This window comes from Suillus paluster (assembly GCF_016628075.1).
Source record: "Suillus paluster strain FC165 chromosome Unknown EDB91scaffold_182, whole genome shotgun sequence".
NCBI lineage: Eukaryota > Fungi > Basidiomycota > Agaricomycetes > Boletales > Suillaceae > Suillus > Suillus paluster.
This window is the reverse complement of record NW_024537742.1, coordinates 20,796-37,465: the sequence shown is the minus strand read 5'-3', so window position 1 is coordinate 37,465 and position 16,670 is coordinate 20,796. Positions and strand designations below refer to the sequence as shown.

The window sequence follows — 16,670 nt, the reverse complement described above, 5'->3', positions numbered from 1 at the left end:
AGCGCCGATGGCAGATGTAAAACTAAGTAGAAGACCTGGTTAGGATTAGTTGCTGGCGCAACACTTCCAAGTGAAGCAGAATTCAACCGCGTACAGTGGGATGTGATTAGGCAATTCTCTTGTTGAAGATAGTTGACTGGGAGGACGCAAGGTGCAGACAACGCAAGGTATAACCTTGAGGTGGGATGAATATGTTAGAAAGCTGCCTCGGCGGATATCAAACTAAAGCAGAAGCCAGCGTACCTGATGATAAGCCGGATTAACCTTTGTGGGAAGCGTACATTTTGTGCCTGTAGGAGAAGCATGCGTACAAAGAATATGATTGCTTCTTATGAGGGATAGCGGGTGTATGTTGAAGCACGGAGAAATAATATTAATCCTACGTCATCGCCGAATCGCCGCCGGAGGGTTTAGGTAGCATACGGAATTCTTGGTAAAATGCGATAATGAAGGCATGACACCGGGGGATCTCGTCTGCACTGCCAGGGTCGTGAGTCAACCACCTTTGCAGAGTGCCTAGGTTAGTGAAGTTATTGACATCAGCGCCCAAGCGCTCAGCTATCTTGTCTATATAGGGATTCTTCGGTCGGTTACCGATCATAACCTTCTGGGAGTAGATGGTGCAGATCGCATGGGGAAGTATAGAAGGAAACTTGGCGCCGTGGGGACAGGATGCATGATCGTGCAAGGAACCTTCTCGGAGGGGTGGGTGTTGGCATGGTTCCCGAAATGGGATCCAACACAGGTAACAAAACGGCCAGTGAGTGGTGTCTGCGCGCCTGAGGCAGACCAGTGAGGAAGCCTTGGAGCCGACGCCGGCAAGATTTGGATGCTTGTGGGGGTGCGGTCGGTGCTGATTGGTAACCCAGCATTCGACGCAACCGGAAGCAACTATAACGTCGATGATGTGCCTGAGTATGCGCAGCTGTTCCATTCCAGAGGAGTACTGGGCGTCAATGGCTTCGCCTACTGATTTGACAGACAGATGCTGAACAGCAGGTACGAGGCCTTGGGCAGGGCGGGCTACGCCTGCAGATGAGGGTGTAGAATGACCGGCAGGCGCAGGGAGTGTTGGTTTGTCGCGCGGCATCCAAAGCGCCTGTCTGACAGTGATGTCTGCGGACTAGAAGAAGTGAATTAGTTATGAGGCGCCCGTTAGACTACAAGGAGTCTCTCACGTTTTTTATGAGTTGACAGTTGTCGCAGAGTAAAGTGCCGGTGATTGATGAACAGGAATGAGCGTCAGGGTCAAAATGTTGAAAGGTAAGACGGCGACAACCATCGGTCTGTATGAACTCCCTCATAGGGAGCACCCCGAGATGCTCGTCTCTCTGCGGCTCCCCGTACATTGGCAATTTACTGTATATCAAGACTGAAGATGAGGGAAGGCCGTCTCTTCCTAACCGTCCGGTCTCTTGCAGGAAGCGAAGCATGTTGTTGACCTCCAGGTGGATGACGACCCGGACTCCAGGGAAATCAATGCCCTCGCCGAAGCAAAGGGTTGCGATCATCCATCTGTCCTTGGGTGTGATGCCGTCGCGCCAGGCTTGAAATCTCCGTTTCTTCTCCTGCACATTGGCGCGCTCGTCCAGTTGGTCATCGACCTTGCTGGTGTAGTATTGAATGTCCAGAGATTGGGCAAGATCCTTGATGAGGTCGATCCGCGTGCAATAGATAATGCCTCTGTCGGTAGGGTTGAGAATGGTTGATTTGAAAACGTCGGTGAACCTCTTGATGACTTCGTTGGCAGGTGCTTTGATTACGGAGTAGTGAATGTTGGGGCGATGTAAGGGGGCTCGGATGACGCGGACCATCGAAGGCGGTATTAACATCTCAGCGCACAGTCTCGATAAAGACTGGGGTGACATCGTCGCTGTGAGGAAAGTGATCGGTTTCTTCAGGCGGGTTATCAGGTGGAACAACTTGAAGCATGGGCGATAGTCGTCTGAAGTGAAAATGTGATGCGCTTCGTCGATGAAGACGCGCTTAAGTCTATAGCCAATGGAGTTGGCCCATTGATAAAACTCGTCAGTTCCTGCTTGGTGCGCTGATACAAGGATTATTTGGGCTGACAAAACGTCCTTGACATGGTGATACTGTCCGCCGGGGATGGTTGTGCTGGACAGGCGTCGAGCAAGATCTTCGGTCAAGGCGACTAGGGGAGTGATGACAATAAACAAACTGTCGGGGATTAGTACGGGTGCAGCAAAAAATGCCAAGCTTTTTCCACTGCCCGTAGGCATAACGCAAACGACGTGGTCGCTAGTCATACAGCTCTGGACGACTTCCGCTTGTTGTGGAGAGGTGAAGGAAGGGGTGGGTTGTCCAGGGAAGAGCGGTCGTAAGCGTTCTATGAGGTTGGGGTGAACGGAGATGCGTGGTAACGACGGCGCTGGGGGGACTCCAAGAGGTGCTTTAGGAGTTATTCCTAACGCAAGAATGTATTGATGGAACATGGCCTCCATTTCTTTGAGGATGCCGTGGCCCATGCCAGTTGCAACGTTTCTGAGCTCGTCGACGATGTCAACGCCCATCGATGCGGTCGCCTGTTGAGTTGCGCTGTGTATGGTCGTCTTGAGGGGACCCAAGAGCCGATCGAAGAGCTGTTCTTCATGATCACGCTCTGCCGAGTGCGAATCAAACGATGCTTCCTTGGCGCCGTTCTGCAGTTGCCCAATCGTAGCGTGCCATCTTTTGCTCACTCTTTGCATGGAGGCAACGGCGGTGTGGGAGATCTCGGTGAGCGCATTGGTGGATTGCAGAGCGTAGTGGGCCTCTGCGACTGACTGGGAGTGACCGAAGGCGTCGTGAATTGCTAAAAGACCCGCATCTTCTTCGTCGACGATGCCGAAGTCTACCTTTGATATGTTGATCAGCATGGTGCTCATCAACTGTCTCCAATCTCTCATGCCTAAGGCGCGTCCTAGATAGCGTTGGGTTATGGCGCCTATGGATTGTGAGAAATCGTGGGTGTTCATGGGGGTGCCGTCGTGAAGGAAGACATAGGAGAGGTACGCTTTGGCCTTTTCGACTGACATAACGAAGGTCGCGAGCTCCGCAGCTGCAGGATATATGACCCCTAGTACGACCAACAGTAGCCTTGATGCCGAATGCGACGGACAGCGCGCAATGAGTTTGCCGTGACCTTGGATGCTTGCAGTCTTTACGTAGGTAGTTGAGATGGTGACGAGGCCGTTGAGTATGAAAATCTGTCGGTCCCCTTGGCCGTCGACTTGAAATTTTAAGTGATCGCATTCTGTTCCTCGGGCTCCGCCCCCCCAAGTCGATACAACGCAGTAAAACATGATGGACGACAGTTCGTTCAAGACGGCGAGCCATTCCCAGACATTCCCTGCGTTGCAATTAGCATCTATGCTCTGCACGGTTGCGCGGTGGGTTTACCTGCGTTGACGACATATTCTCCCTTGACCCTGGAAAACAATCTGGGATCCCTGGCAAGGTGCTCCAGGAGACGCCGCTGGTACTTGTCCCAACCGTTCTCTTTGAAAGAGAATACCGACGTCTTCTGATCTGCGGATTGAGGTCTGTCGGTGAACCAGTTGCCGGGATTGTTAGGGTCGGTGCGGGAGTCGATGTGAAGTAAGATGTCGTCCCATTGGCAACCTCGGAACAGCTCATCCATCTTTGCCTTCAAGTCGTCCAGGGATGAATTGACTGAGTTTTTGAACGTTTTCAATGGTATAGGAAATCCGTCAATGGACACCACGGTCATCTCAGCGTTCCACCCAAAGCGAGGGAGTCCGGGTTCCGAATACGACAGAGCAGACAGAAGCGCCATCTTCTGTCGCAGACCAGTAAAAAGAGTTTGAGGGCCGTCCACGAGGTAGCGTTGGACGAGAACCTCATACGTCCTATGCAAATAGCGGTGAGTGCTAAGTCTGGAGCAAGCTGGCGATGATACGTACTTGAAGGAGTTGTTCTCATGGTACGGCATCTTCTCCATGATCTCATAGGCCGCGGTTGCTCTGAAGCACCATTGGGCCTGACTGATCGTGGGTGGCACTTGAGGCGCACGGTTGGTGTTGCCATAATCATCGGAAAGGTGATACGTGACGAGAAATAGGGTGAACAGGTCTTTCATTTCATTTTTCAAGAAGTCGTCACTAACGCAGGAGAGGAGGGAAAAAACGGTGCGATGAATGAGGTCTATGCAGTGTTGGTCAGCACCGACAGAGCTGCGGTTCAATGCAGATTTCAGCTGGGCATACAGCTCCTTCAAGTAATGGCTGTGAAGGGGGTGCAAAGGCACGTCGAAGTTATCGACGGGTTGGCAAAGGTGGCGAATGAGAAAGATGATGAATCTCGACATGAAATTAGCATATCGTTCCAGCGTTGGGTCTTCCTGAGGACGGCGAAACGGTGCCTTCTCCGTGTTACCAGAGGGGCTGGTGGACGCAATAGCCCGAAGGGTAAGGGTAGATAATCGACCAAGATTGGCCGCAATGAACTTGTAGTAGGTTTGAGTTTGTTGGATGAGGTACTGGAATGCAGGTTCGCCGTCGGGTTTCGAAGCAGTTAGGCGGAGGGACTTGAGGTCGACGTTCTCAATGCACTGCTCCCAGTTGGTCTGAGCTAAAAGCGGCCCCCTGGGTCGCTTGTTGGCTGCAGGCTGGTACTTAGTATCCCTAGAGTATAATCCACATTCGTCGATATGGGCAAGAATGGCCCCGAGGGCGTTCGAGTCTGTGATTGTGGGGGAGCTCGCTACCTCGATGTAGGACATTGAGTTTTTAATAACACCAATCTGGTGTCCGTTAGTTATGGCGTGCGAGCGAAGCGCCAGCGGAGGTGTTCCGTGGGCTAGGACACAATGTTTATGAAAGGGTGTCATAGATGTGAACAGCGTTTTGAATGTGCATCCCTCTATGGTACACTTGAGTAAGTTGGGTATGATGCGCATGCCGTCTATAGGAGGAACTGGACCGGTCGGCAGAGGCTTGGGCAGATGGGCATTCAACCCGCGCAGGGTATTGGAGACGCTTGCCTTGGATGGCAGTGATTTACTGGAGGTTCCAGTGGGATTATGCTGCCTACGGCGGTGGCCGTAGGCTTGCTCCCATGGGATCGCAACGGCGCAGTCGAGGCATACAGTGAGGTTGAACGTCGGGTCAACGTGGATGCCCCATGCGTGGGCGTGAGCTCTGAGCTCCGCTGGATCTGACTCAGTGTCAACATCCATCGCTGGAAGGCCGTCGTCATCGTCTCCGGAATCATCAGGTGCAATATCATCCTCACTGCCAGAGTCGACGTCTTCATCATGGGCTTCAGCAAGGCGAAGGTCTGCACCGACTGTTACTACATCGTGGGCAACGGACGTTAAGGCGTTGCCTTTGAAGAAACGAGTTAGAGAGGATGATGCGGTTTGATGGAGTGTGTGAGAGCGGGCTTCGACAGCTGCGCGTATCGAATTGACAGGGGGTTCCGGAGCGGGCGACGGATCTACATCCATGTCGGGGTGTGGACAAAGGGAGTCTTCAGCGTAGTGGGCCGTGTCGGGGGAATTGTCGTGGTGATTTTGAACTAGCTCTGTGCCGACGTTAGCGACTTGAGGAGACTCTTGTTCACCGGATGGATCTGTTGTGACATGTAATTTTAGAGTCAAGACGTGCGCGGATTGACAAAAGTACATACCTTCGTCGGGGTCCATACAGTCAGATGCTGCATCATCAGGGTGGGGGGATTTTGATAAGAGTTTCATGAATCGGTGGTAGTCGTATCGACCGTGATCGTAACGTCCGCATGGGCAATGAAATCGCCCATCCGAATGTCTTGACACCTTCACTGTGTGTAGGGGTTAGTATATGCGGGTGAATTGTGCATATATGCGGCACTAACCTGTCTGCCCTTGCCATGAAACATTAATGAAAGCGCTGTGGTACTTGTTGTTATGGGTCTTGTCTTTGTCCCCAGCTTGATACTTGGGACGTGGGCAATTTGGTTTTGTACACCTGGAGGATTTTGGGTGAGATTTAAGACTCTCCCTAACTTAGGGGGGACGTACTGTCTGGGCATTGATTGAAACTTCGCGATACAACAGCGTAAGGCAGCATAGAGGACTGCAGTAGTGGTATTAGATTAGGGCTTAGACTTTGCAATTACAGATGCGACAGCGTACTATAACTCTAAAAGTTCCAATTATGTATGTGTGCTATTATTAAAATTGTGCAGATTCGCTCAACTGCGACATTAAGGCTATTTTAAAACTCCGAAGTAGCTGTGAAAGAGGCAACTAAAATCGAAATCATAGGTGAGGGTAACGTAGAGGTTTTTGACAAGCATTAGCGGTCGTCCACCGAAAAGTCGAGGCTGGGAACCGCAATGTGCACGAGTCACCAGATGGGTACTGGACGCACCAGACCTCACGTAGATCATTTTTGAGATGCGCCGGTTCTCACGTAGTACCGCCCCTTTGAAAGGGCCTGACCCATCTTAACGAATAACTTCGTACACAAATGTGGATACCCAGCACGACAAAATGGTGTCGTGGTGGTTGAGGATGGAAGGAAAAGATTATGTAATCTCTGAGTCCGTTCATTTATAGGGTTGACCCATTGGTCTTACATAAAGTATTACGCCACGCCCGCTAAACCAAACCTCCTTCACCTTCACGCAGAGAAATCACAATTAATAACTATCGACGTGAGACTCAGGGTTAAATTTGTTCGCTGAAGCATCTGCTTGGGTGCACTTTCAGCCTCAAAGGCAGATACGGTCGCGGCAGGTTGAATGTCGGGCGATGCCCTATGAGATATGCGTTGCTATGAACATGCAGACGCCTCCGGATAATCTACAAGTAGTCTTGAAGGTCGCTGGGCCGGAACGAATCTAGTTCTTCCAGCCAAGATTTCGAGTTCATTGTCGTCTTGAACTACTTGAAGGCTCCATTGCTCCGCGCGCCACTGTGATTACCGTTCTAAGAATTGGCTGCGGTATGGTCTCCATCACGTAGTGTACTCAGCGTGATAACAATGAAGACTGACCAGTGCTTGAGCAGCGCGTCCGCTATTTGACGCTGCGCGTGCAAGAAGACGGGAGGCATCGTGCAGTTGCTTCATGAAATTATACACCAGCGGAGATGGTGGGCCTCGAGTGAGCAATGTCCCAAAGGCGATCTGCCTGGCTATTAGCTGGGGTTGCGGTTGAGACCGAAGAAAATGCTTACAGCGACCGGACAGACCAAACGCGAGCACAGATAACAATTTCACAGGTTCTTGATGATAGCCTGCGCAAAGAAACTGCGATAAATGATAGCCACGGTTAGTGCAAAGGTAGTTTACTTACCAGTTTCTTGAGAGTGAGACGCAATGAGACGGCCGATTGACACCGAACGGCTCAAATTATTGAGCTTGAGCAATTGGGGGTGGGGAGAAGGTAGCCGAGGCGTACGATCGTCGCGTGGATCCAGACTCTGCAACTTAATGTCAAGAAGGAGCTACAATGGACTGATGCAGAAAAGCAAATTGTACTCACGCGCGTCCCTGGATTGACTGGACATCAGTGGAACAGGATCGCGAGGGTCCCAAGTATGTACATCGAGACGTGCGGGTAGCTAAAGGGCTTCATGAAGCGCTAATAAAACAGTGACCAAGACACGCTACTCACCGACGTGAAGAAAAGCAAAGGGATAACACGTTGATGAGGAGGAGGAGAGATCGACACAATCGTTTGCGCTCGTCGACAAGAAAGGGGAGGGATTGTCTCGAGCGTTTGCGGTCAGGCCAAGTAGCAACTATCAACGAGCGTTTGGGTTCATTGACGCGGCAATAATGAGTGGCCCCCTATATTGCATAGGGGGGAACATGGTGGTTGAGGAGAAAGAAGAAGAAATTACGTAATGCAAGGGAATGTTTGTTTTATAGGGTTGAGCGTTGTGTTATGTAAGCTGTACAAACAACAAGAGTGCAACCCTATAAACAAACATCAATCTGCAGATTACGTAATATCATTCTCTTTCCTCTGAACTTGCATCACACCCTCAAGTGCTGGACTGAAGATATGTAACGCCCTTGGCTTCAGGCAAGTTTTATGCTTTTGAATCTATGTACTAAAGCGTGAAACCTCGTTCATACAGGCGCTCACACTCTGATGCGTTGATACCACGTCTTCCAGCTTGGTTGACAGCGACTGACGATGTTGGCGTCATCAAGAATGACGTCTTGCAACTTAACGGATGTATCGAGGATATCATATTGTCCAAGGTGAGTCGTTCGGTAACGCTGAGGTTGATATTTAACTAACGGACCAAGGATGCTTGTTTGCAACCAAAGTAAGTCTTAACTATCCAGTTCAATGTCTTGCGCAGCCGTTTACTGCATAGAACAGTTTCACTCTAACACTAACTATTCAATGGAACACGGTCGAGTTATGTACATTGATGTGGTTGTTCATTCTCGGTAAAAATGCTAACTGATGAGTCTCTTCTAGTGAGGCCAGCATGCGAAGCTCATAGCACGTCTAACAAACCACCGGAACCCACATATTGCTATTCTCGCACTAGCACTTCTCGACACCCTCGTACAATCGTGTGGCTACCCGTTTCATCTCCAGATTTCAACCAAAGAATTTTTGAACGAGCTTGTCCGTCGATTCCCTGAACGTCCACCTCCTTTTCCTGGACCAGTCATGTCAAGGATCCTAGAGCTCATCCATCGATGGAAGGAGGGTATATGTACTGATTCGCGCTGGAAGGAGGACTTAGGGAATATTAAGGATATGCATAGGCTTCTGACGTTCAAAGGGTACCGCTTTAGGGAGCTGCCTCGCCGCGCGGAGGCCCCCGCGGCGATGGTGAGTTCGTTCGTGGCTATGTCTATCTCATGCATTCACGTGGCAGTATAGGATATCAAATCTGCTGACGAACTTGAGTCGGAAGACCGAGAAGCACAGTCTGCTAAACTTCAGGAACTCATCCGGAGAGGCACCCCGCGCGACCTGGCAGTTGCGCAAGAACTCATGAAGTCCCTCTCAGGCGCAAACCCCGATGCAAAGCCCGACTACCGCTCTCAAGCCATGACGGAGCTCAATAAGCTCGAGAGTAAGGTTATCCTGCTCAACGAGATGCTCGATAACGTCGACACTGCGCAAGGGGAGAAATTCGCCTGGGGAGACGCGTATGACGTACGTCGACATTCTACTTGTAAGGTTGTATAGCTGCACACTTATTGTAACAGCAAGTCGCGTCGATATTGAAGTCCGCTCGTCCGAAGGTCCAGAAATGGGTCTCTGATGCAGAAACGGACGATCCAGAATCCTTAGGTATACCCTTCCCTCCACTCTCCGAGTAGGCCTCATATACCGCTCAGACGCCTTTCTGCAAATCAACGATCAAATTAACAACGTCATCACACGCTTCGAGGCCTTCAAGAAAGGCGATTACAGCGTATCAGCCAACCCCATCCCCGCTGAACTCGAAACATCCCTTATCAGTTTTGATGACAGTTCACATTCCTCATCACATGTTGCACCAGTAGATGATCTAGCTAGCTTATTCACCTCGCCGCCACAGACCCAATCTTACGCCCGACAATCAAGTGCTAGCGCAATGTTCGCTTCGCAACCCAGCGCGTCCCTGATGAACAATGCTTCTACCTCGAGGTCATCACCCGTTCCAAACACCACCTCACCACAACCACAGTTCGGATCTATCATGCTCGCACCTACCCCACCACGGGTGACGTCGCCGAGTTATCTCGGCAACAACGGGGGTGTGAGCATCCCTCCGAATTCAAGCTTGTCGGGAATGGGTCCGCCAGGATTAGGTATAAGTATAGGGTCATCAGCGGCAGGCATGGGTGTGGCCCAGGGTGGAGTCCCCATTCATATGAATACACCTGGATCAAGGGCAAGCATGGGTGCGATGATGGGACAGAAGCAGCCAACCTCGACGCAACCGACGCAGCAGGGGAAGGACCCATTTGCAGATCTGGCGGGGCTGTTTTAGGTATCGTGTTGTGCTGTAGGTGATGTGATCAATCAGGGATAGGTATATCGTATATCGTGATGGAATGCGGATTTTGTGCGGATTTGGATCGTATCGTTCTCGGAAGCAAACAACTCGATTGGAGTGTACCGTTCGACATTGATCTGCTTGCCTTCGCCATGCTGGAACTATGCTCAGTTACTATGAAACTTTCAAGATTATGCGATTCAGGAGACCTGTTCAGACCTCATCTACGCTTCTTGATTTTCAATGGAAGAACATGAAAACATAGATGGTGCCGTGAAAAACCTCGGAAAGTCGGTGTCGACAGATGAGTCAATTCGATTCATCAGTCTTCTGTACGTCGAGCTGACCTCTATCGATTCTCTGGGTGAAGACTAGCGTCCGTTTAATGCTGGATCCACTGACGCAACACTCTCAGTTGCTCCCTCAGCTGAGCCCAACTATGTCCGTCATGAAAGGTAGGCCTGTGCACAGGCTGCCAGGCGTACAGGCATCTTTATCCACATCCGTCACACCTGTCAGTGCATGCTAAAAGAAATACCTTCGCAGCCTTTAGGCAACAGATAATGAAGTCTTCAAAAGGACCATCGGAAGCTTTGACAGTACATTCACGCTTTGCAGTGGCTCATGTTCACCAGCCCCGACAAAGCGTCTATGTAATCCCAACAAGCGTTCGTCCACCCCAAAGCACAATGGCACTTCCACCTCTGGGACTCGTATATATTTCAAACCGAATCCCCACATAGCACCATCATCACCGTGAAAGAGAATCAGGCATTCACATCGGACAGCATTAAGCACACTCGCTCATATTCCTCTATAATCAAAATGACTTCTCGCAAGGTGAATCTGGTCGCGAGCATCCTTCATGCCCTAAAACTAAAGCTTTGAATGCAGAACTACGTTTGCGCTCAGGCTCATTGCAGTGAAACTTTTGACAAGTTTACGGACCTGAAGAAGCACGAGGCTGGACATGCACGTCCGGAAAAGTACGTGTTCGTCCTATATGCTGGATAGGTCATTTACATGAGCTCTACGTTCAGCGTGTACACTTGCACCTTCCCTGGATGTGACTTCACGACATTGAAAAAAAAAAGTCTTGAAATCCACTACGCTAGACAGTATGTACTCATTCATTGCCATCAAATATTCCATCTTATCAGTAATTTCAGCACTGGCGAGCAGCGCTACGGCTGTCCTCATGGTTGCACCTTCAGAACTCACGATCCATCCGCCCTGACGCGCCATCGCAAAACAAAACACGGATATGTTCCTCCTCCGCGCGGTGGCAATACACGTGGCGGTCGCGCTGCTGCCCCCGTCGCATCGGACGAAATCCCGTCGTCCCAGATCCCTGGTCCATCCTACCAACCCTATGCAAGCAACCCAGACCCATCGTTCATATTCCATAACCCAACGGATAACAATTTCCCCTTCACTATCGATGTGGCCGACTTTAACATGTTTAGCGAGCCCGTGAACACAGCCAGTGGGTGGACGGAGGGCTGCATGTGCCCCGAATTCATGCAAAGACGCACTTCGGAGATGCTGGGTTATGCGTACAGAGGTTAGTTTACATAGACTCAGAGTTGTCGGTGTGGTTTGTGTTCTTCGACGTTGTTTCACTCGCGTATGTCTGGGTGTTCGTTAGAACCGTACCCCCCGTTATATCACAGCACTTTACGATGTCACCTAAAGGCTAATAAGTACACTCTTTTCTAAGTGTCCCCCCAAATTATGTAAGTTAGGTCGTAGTTTTCTTGGCCCCTGTTTCCGGGGTCCTTCCGTGCCACTTGTAGGGACGTGTTTCCTATGTTTCTGCTACAACTACAGGGCATGAGCGCGCCTGAATCCAACGCGACGAGGTCTACAGCACCCGGCACAGACTCTACCTTTGTCCACCAGGCTTCATCTTACAACGATTGCGTGACGTGTCGCATCATAGGAAGCGGCGCGTTCGCTGCCACTGGCATCTATGCACTGAGAATGGCCCGTCCCGGTGCCTCTGGGAGTGTGGTTGGCAAAAGGATTATGGGTGGGCTAGGAGTTTGTGAGATACTTTCTTCGTCAGTTGGTATTGTCAACTGACACCTGGGCAAGGTTTTTTAGTGGGGAGCGTACTGAGGTGGCGGATGTGAAGCTAAGTTTGGAAGCCCATCGAAGTTTGGCTACACTGTGCGAGTAGTACACAGGTGTAGCTGACATCCTGCACGGGCACTACCAGATGAGCGAGAAATAAGCATCATTTGTTATTCGCTGAACGATGATCAATTCTAGCCTTGTCTCATACGGCTGCAAGTCGGAATCAACGGATAATTTACCAAAGCAGGACACTCTACCAGAACTCACGGTATTTAATCAGAGACAGAGACTCTCGTTATTGCGAGTATTACCCGCGTGACTGGATCTATGCAAACCTGAGAAGTGCGAGTTGAGATCTTGTGACTTCCCTGTCTCGAAGGTCAAGCCTTGATTATCTGGTACGAGAACTGGTTTTGTGGTATTAACCAGCTGGCACCGCTATCCAGAATATTTGATCGATTCGAACGTCCACACGCTGATCGTAGCCTACGATCAGCGCAGAACCATGATAGAATTTATTTACCTGTGACCACACAATGGCTGTGGGACTGCTAATCAAAACGTGTACAGAAGTCCAGGAAGTTGAAGGATTCCTTTGCGCACGTCTTTGGTTACTGGGGTACTTGGGTCTGTCCTCAAAAGAGTTGCCGCGGAATATCGCAATGCACTCCAGGACACAGTGCTTTCCCCCGCATCTTCCGGCTTTTCGCTAAAAAAACCTCTTTGATATATTTGCCAAGGGCCTTCTCATCCAATGTACGCGTTTTAGACATCTACGATGGCTGCATCCCTGGAATTGACCCTCTCTCGTCTTATCGCCCTGGCATTGAACGATTCTGTAATGGTGACCCGCGCCTTCTCTATGACTCTAGAAACATTCAGCCCTTGGCCAGCTGGCAGTACTATCACTGCCTGCCAAAGCGCTGCATCTGCGCTGCCGCACCACCTCACATGTGTATCTCTTAGTGTACCGCATATTCGACATAGTTTATCAACTGCACACACTTGTGTTCATCGTGATCCTCAAACAGTGTTTCCTAGTGGCCGCCGCTTTTTGGAGTCAATGTCACCCTCTGATTTCTAGCATGCGGAAACGGATGCCAGACCAGCAGGGAGAATCCTGGAGGTCCCTGATAGTATAGACCCTCGACGCAGCACCCCATCGCCAGTCCTCGCTGACTCTCGGCTCGAGAGGTCTTTCCACCGACTGTTCCCGTCCCGTTCTCGTTCTGCGAGTTCCATAGTATCTCCTAGGATCGGGGAGTATCATCGGCCCCGAGTCAAGTCGAGTTAAGCTTGGCTCAACTTTTGGAAACGCGTCACGCTCGATTGATGACGGAATAGTATTTTCATGATGTGGTTCCTCAACATTCTTGCAGACCCAAAACTATTGCAACTGCGAATGAGCATATATATGTGGCATAATTAGGGATTGTCGGTGAGTCAATTTCAGCCTTCAAGGCAAGCTGTTAGTTAATAACGACTGGTCTCGTACGTTGCAGCGTCGGAGCTTTCGTGCTCCGTAAGTATGTACGAATATTCAGTCAATATTCATCGCTCTGCCTTTCACGACAGCCACTGCTTCTTCTGATACAGGTTCGATGCCGACTTCGAATGGATAAGGAAAACTTGTTTGGCAAATGCGTGAGTATTCCTACTATTTACTGTTCGCCGAACGCACCTGGCAAGACCTGCGGGTATATACGGAGGATCAAACGGTTTTTCCACGCCATGGCTGTCCCTGGGTTTTGAAATTTGCACGGTCGCCACCATACTGGTTACAAGCATGAATACGGTGTTGTCTGCTAAAAAGCGCCCTGGGCACATTCTGGTCGCGGATATCAGTAAGTTTCATGGGTGTCGTAATGCACACTTACCTCCTGCCAAAGCCAAATGCATAACTGTAAGGATCAAGTGCCGTTTTCTTTACGTGGGTCTCAAGAAAGCGTTCTGGAGAAAATGCTTTTGGATCTATGCCACTGTCCTGGTCCCAGTAACCACCTTGCCCGTTGCTGCAAGAATTTACGGACAAAGAATTCATACCGGGACTGACACCACCGAGTACGAATGAGACCGCGCCCAAGTGTATGGTGAAGACACTCACTCGATTGTGCCCCCCTCAACAGGCTCTGCGAGCTCTCCGTTTATGTAGAGACCCAGAGGGATCGTGATGCATAGTTCCCTTAAACGTAACGGACGACTTAAGCATGGTCTGCGCTGGGCTACTCATAGCCTCAGGACTGATCATGCTGGATAACTGGAGAACGACAATCTATGACAGTTCCCATGAGATGAAGAAAGAAGAAGGGACTTCTCTTGATCGTTATGGTGCCCCGATAATATTCACTGCTAGACCTTCAAGCTGGACGCGACGGTGCAAAGGGGCTCCATCGCCGATGAATGCTGACGACCCCATTACGGTCCTGTATGATGGAAAAACGCTGTATGGGTGATTGTGTGGACGTACGAGTCGACGTGCACAAACGTCAGTGGCAGATTAGTACCAGTAATAGTATGATGTCCGAAGACTCTATGCAGCCTCTGCAACGGCTCCCAGGTAGTAAATAGCTGAATACGTCCGAATCCTAACTCATTGCCACGTAACCTCGCGACTGGGTCTGTTGAACAGAGCCAAAACTCTCAAAACCATGGATGGCAGTCCCCTCCGTCCCATCGGTACACCTGAGTTGCATCGCCCACAACTAACACAGCTCTTGCCATCCATGCACCATTGTACACTTCTTCGATCCACCACCGGAGTACGGGATGGCGCATGAACCATTTGAAGTAGACATAATATCTAGTATGTAACATCAGCTATGTTCCCGATAATGCTGCATGCGACATACCTCCACCGGTACGCATTAATGACCCTTGGGTTGACATACATGCGCTGCAGATTGAACTGTCGCCTAAGGTCATGCGGTAGCAAGAAGCTTTCAGACGAAAAGCATTCCTCTGGCGCAGAGACGCGGAATTCTATTGGGGGAGTCAGAGCAGGACTAGGACCGCGCATAGAATCATCTTGTGTTGCCGGGTGGGTTGAGGGCAATTCGTATGGCAAAGGATCATTTGAAAGCGTGCGGTTAGAGCGCAAGGCTATCGGAATAAGAGGATCTGCAGTGAAGACGGTGATACCGTTCCAGCAGGCGAAGACGGGTGCGGGAGAATCCTCCTGCATGGCATGATAGTCAGCCTCGTCGAAGAAATATGGCCAGCTATGTGTCGAATAAATTGAATTAGACTGTCTACATGAACACGAAGTTGGCAACTCACATTGCACTGGCTAGCCTTGCCTGTCGATCTCGGAGAACCCACATATCAAATGCGCTTCCGGCCATTAGAACCATAGGTATGTCGTACCAGCTGAATGTACCTACCCAAAATGCCCGAAGTCTAGCCCGCATGCCACATCGTAGTCTCCGCCGTTTGTCTCCAATAACTCCACCAAGCTCTCAGGCTCGATAAATATGTCATTCGAGAACATAACCCTATCATACCCTCCTGCCATTAAGGGTTCCAGTGCACGGTTACGCGTAGCCGCTAAGAATTCGATGCGTTCGCCCCCGCCCATATAGTCAGGTCTCGAAATTGTCTCATCTCCTGTGAGTATGCGCCGCGACACACCCAAAAGCTCAAGGTCTGTATCTAGCGCTTGAAGGAGCTGAGGGGAGCTGTCGGTACTGTGACTCTCAACAACAGAGACGAACACATTGTCCGGACCGAGATAATGGATGACTTTGATAAGAGAGTTGTGCCAGTAGGGAATAACTAGTTCATTGTTGTAGAACAACGCAGCAATGAGTATTTTCTCTGAGGCCGCATAAGCTACCTTCGATTCGATATGTTGAGAAAACGCACCTTGCTTTCCGTAGCCTTGTCTTCGAGGATGATCAACAGCCGACTGAATTGAGTCCCTGTAGCGCACATCACCAGGTTGCTCATAATGCAGTCCAACCCACGTGCTCGCGCAAAAAAGTACGATGTATGCGAGAAGTTGTATCCACCACCATTTGGGATGCGGCACCACAAGATGCGCAGTAGGAGACACTGGTCTAGAGCGCTCACTACCTTCTTCGACATTTTCCAGCAGCGCATTTTCTTCCTCGGCAGCGTCGAATAGTTCAGTTGGTGCGTCGGTGGTGCCATTTCGCTGGAGCATGACATACCCTTGCTGAGAAAGGTTCATGCCTCCGACCGTCCCATTCCATCGGTTGATGAGCAGGGGAAGTAGAAATCGCGATACTTGAATGAAGGCAAAGATGGGGACTACGAAGAGAAGCAGAAGTAGGAACCTCCAGCTTAAGGGGAAAGCGGGTCGCCATCCAGAGAATCCCCAAAAGAACGCCACGGAAAACACTATCTCAGTTATGATGTAAAGCGCAACGAGGATCGAGAAGGAGAGGAGACCAGGATTGCGTGAAATTGAGTGAAAACCGCGAGAGATAATGTGGAGAATGACCTTTGGAGTTGGGCAGACATGAGCGACTCTGAATTTTCTGGGGAGAAAAGACATGAATGAAGGCAGTGGAATTGGTGCTCACCACTCAGGCTATATCACGTTCATTTAGTATGCCGAACCATAGGCCGAGAACGTCTTGCTGCGCTTTTGAGATCACAGGTA

The 16,670-nt window shown here is 50.3% G+C and overlaps 5 protein-coding genes across 5 annotated transcripts; 3 read left to right on the top strand and 2 right to left on the bottom strand.

Moving 5' to 3' along the window:
* Positions 1-379: 379 nt before the first annotated feature.
* EDB91DRAFT_1088297 (uncharacterized protein) lies at positions 380-6,393 on the bottom strand (the record flags this gene model as incomplete). Its single annotated transcript, XM_041316399.1, has 8 exons — positions 380-1,123; positions 1,179-3,352; positions 3,403-3,872; positions 3,927-5,595; positions 5,653-5,802; positions 5,857-5,969; positions 6,023-6,077; positions 6,375-6,393. 8 exons carry the CDS (start codon positions 6,391-6,393, stop codon positions 380-382), a joined length of 5,394 nt encoding a protein of 1,797 aa, XP_041169471.1.
* A 1,875-nt stretch (positions 6,394-8,268) lies between these two features.
* EDB91DRAFT_1175543 (VHS-domain-containing protein) lies at positions 8,269-10,066 on the top strand (the record flags this gene model as incomplete). Its single annotated transcript, XM_041320365.1, has 5 exons — positions 8,269-8,287; positions 8,471-8,808; positions 8,860-9,138; positions 9,192-9,276; positions 9,324-10,066. The coding sequence occupies 5 exons, from the start codon at positions 8,269-8,271 to the stop codon at positions 9,959-9,961; spliced, it is 1,359 nt and encodes a 452-aa protein (XP_041169470.1). The 3' UTR covers positions 9,962-10,066.
* Positions 10,067-10,378: 312 nt separating this feature from the next.
* On the top strand, positions 10,379-11,706 carry EDB91DRAFT_228349 (uncharacterized protein). The gene is made up of 5 exons (XM_041326531.1): positions 10,379-10,454; positions 10,514-10,807; positions 10,862-10,953; positions 11,008-11,085; positions 11,137-11,706. The coding sequence occupies exons 2-5, from the start codon at positions 10,793-10,795 to the stop codon at positions 11,534-11,536; spliced, it is 585 nt and encodes a 194-aa protein (XP_041169469.1). The 5' UTR covers positions 10,379-10,454; positions 10,514-10,792; the 3' UTR covers positions 11,537-11,706.
* Positions 11,707-11,800: 94 nt separating this feature from the next.
* On the top strand, positions 11,801-12,102 carry EDB91DRAFT_1064170 (uncharacterized protein; the record flags this gene model as incomplete). Its single annotated transcript, XM_041314670.1, has 2 exons — positions 11,801-12,014; positions 12,065-12,102. 2 exons carry the CDS (start codon positions 11,801-11,803, stop codon positions 12,100-12,102), a joined length of 252 nt encoding a protein of 83 aa, XP_041169468.1.
* Positions 12,103-14,686: 2,584 nt separating this feature from the next.
* On the bottom strand, positions 14,687-16,208 carry EDB91DRAFT_1064159 (glycosyltransferase family 69 protein; the record flags this gene model as incomplete). The annotated part of the gene is made up of 5 exons (XM_041314667.1): positions 14,687-14,846; positions 14,896-15,264; positions 15,323-15,376; positions 15,427-15,859; positions 15,908-16,208. 5 exons carry the CDS (start codon positions 16,206-16,208, stop codon positions 14,687-14,689), a joined length of 1,317 nt encoding a protein of 438 aa, XP_041169467.1.
* Positions 16,209-16,670: the final 462 nt, after the last annotated feature.

Coding starts and splice junctions, on each gene's coding strand:
- EDB91DRAFT_228349 (XM_041326531.1), top strand. Junction 10,954..11,007: donor GGACATGCACGTCCGGAAAA/GTACGTGTTCGT, acceptor CTCTACGTTCAG/CGTGTACACTTGCACCTTCC. Junction 11,086..11,136: donor GAAATCCACTACGCTAGACA/GTATGTACTCAT, acceptor CAGTAATTTCAG/CACTGGCGAGCAGCGCTACG.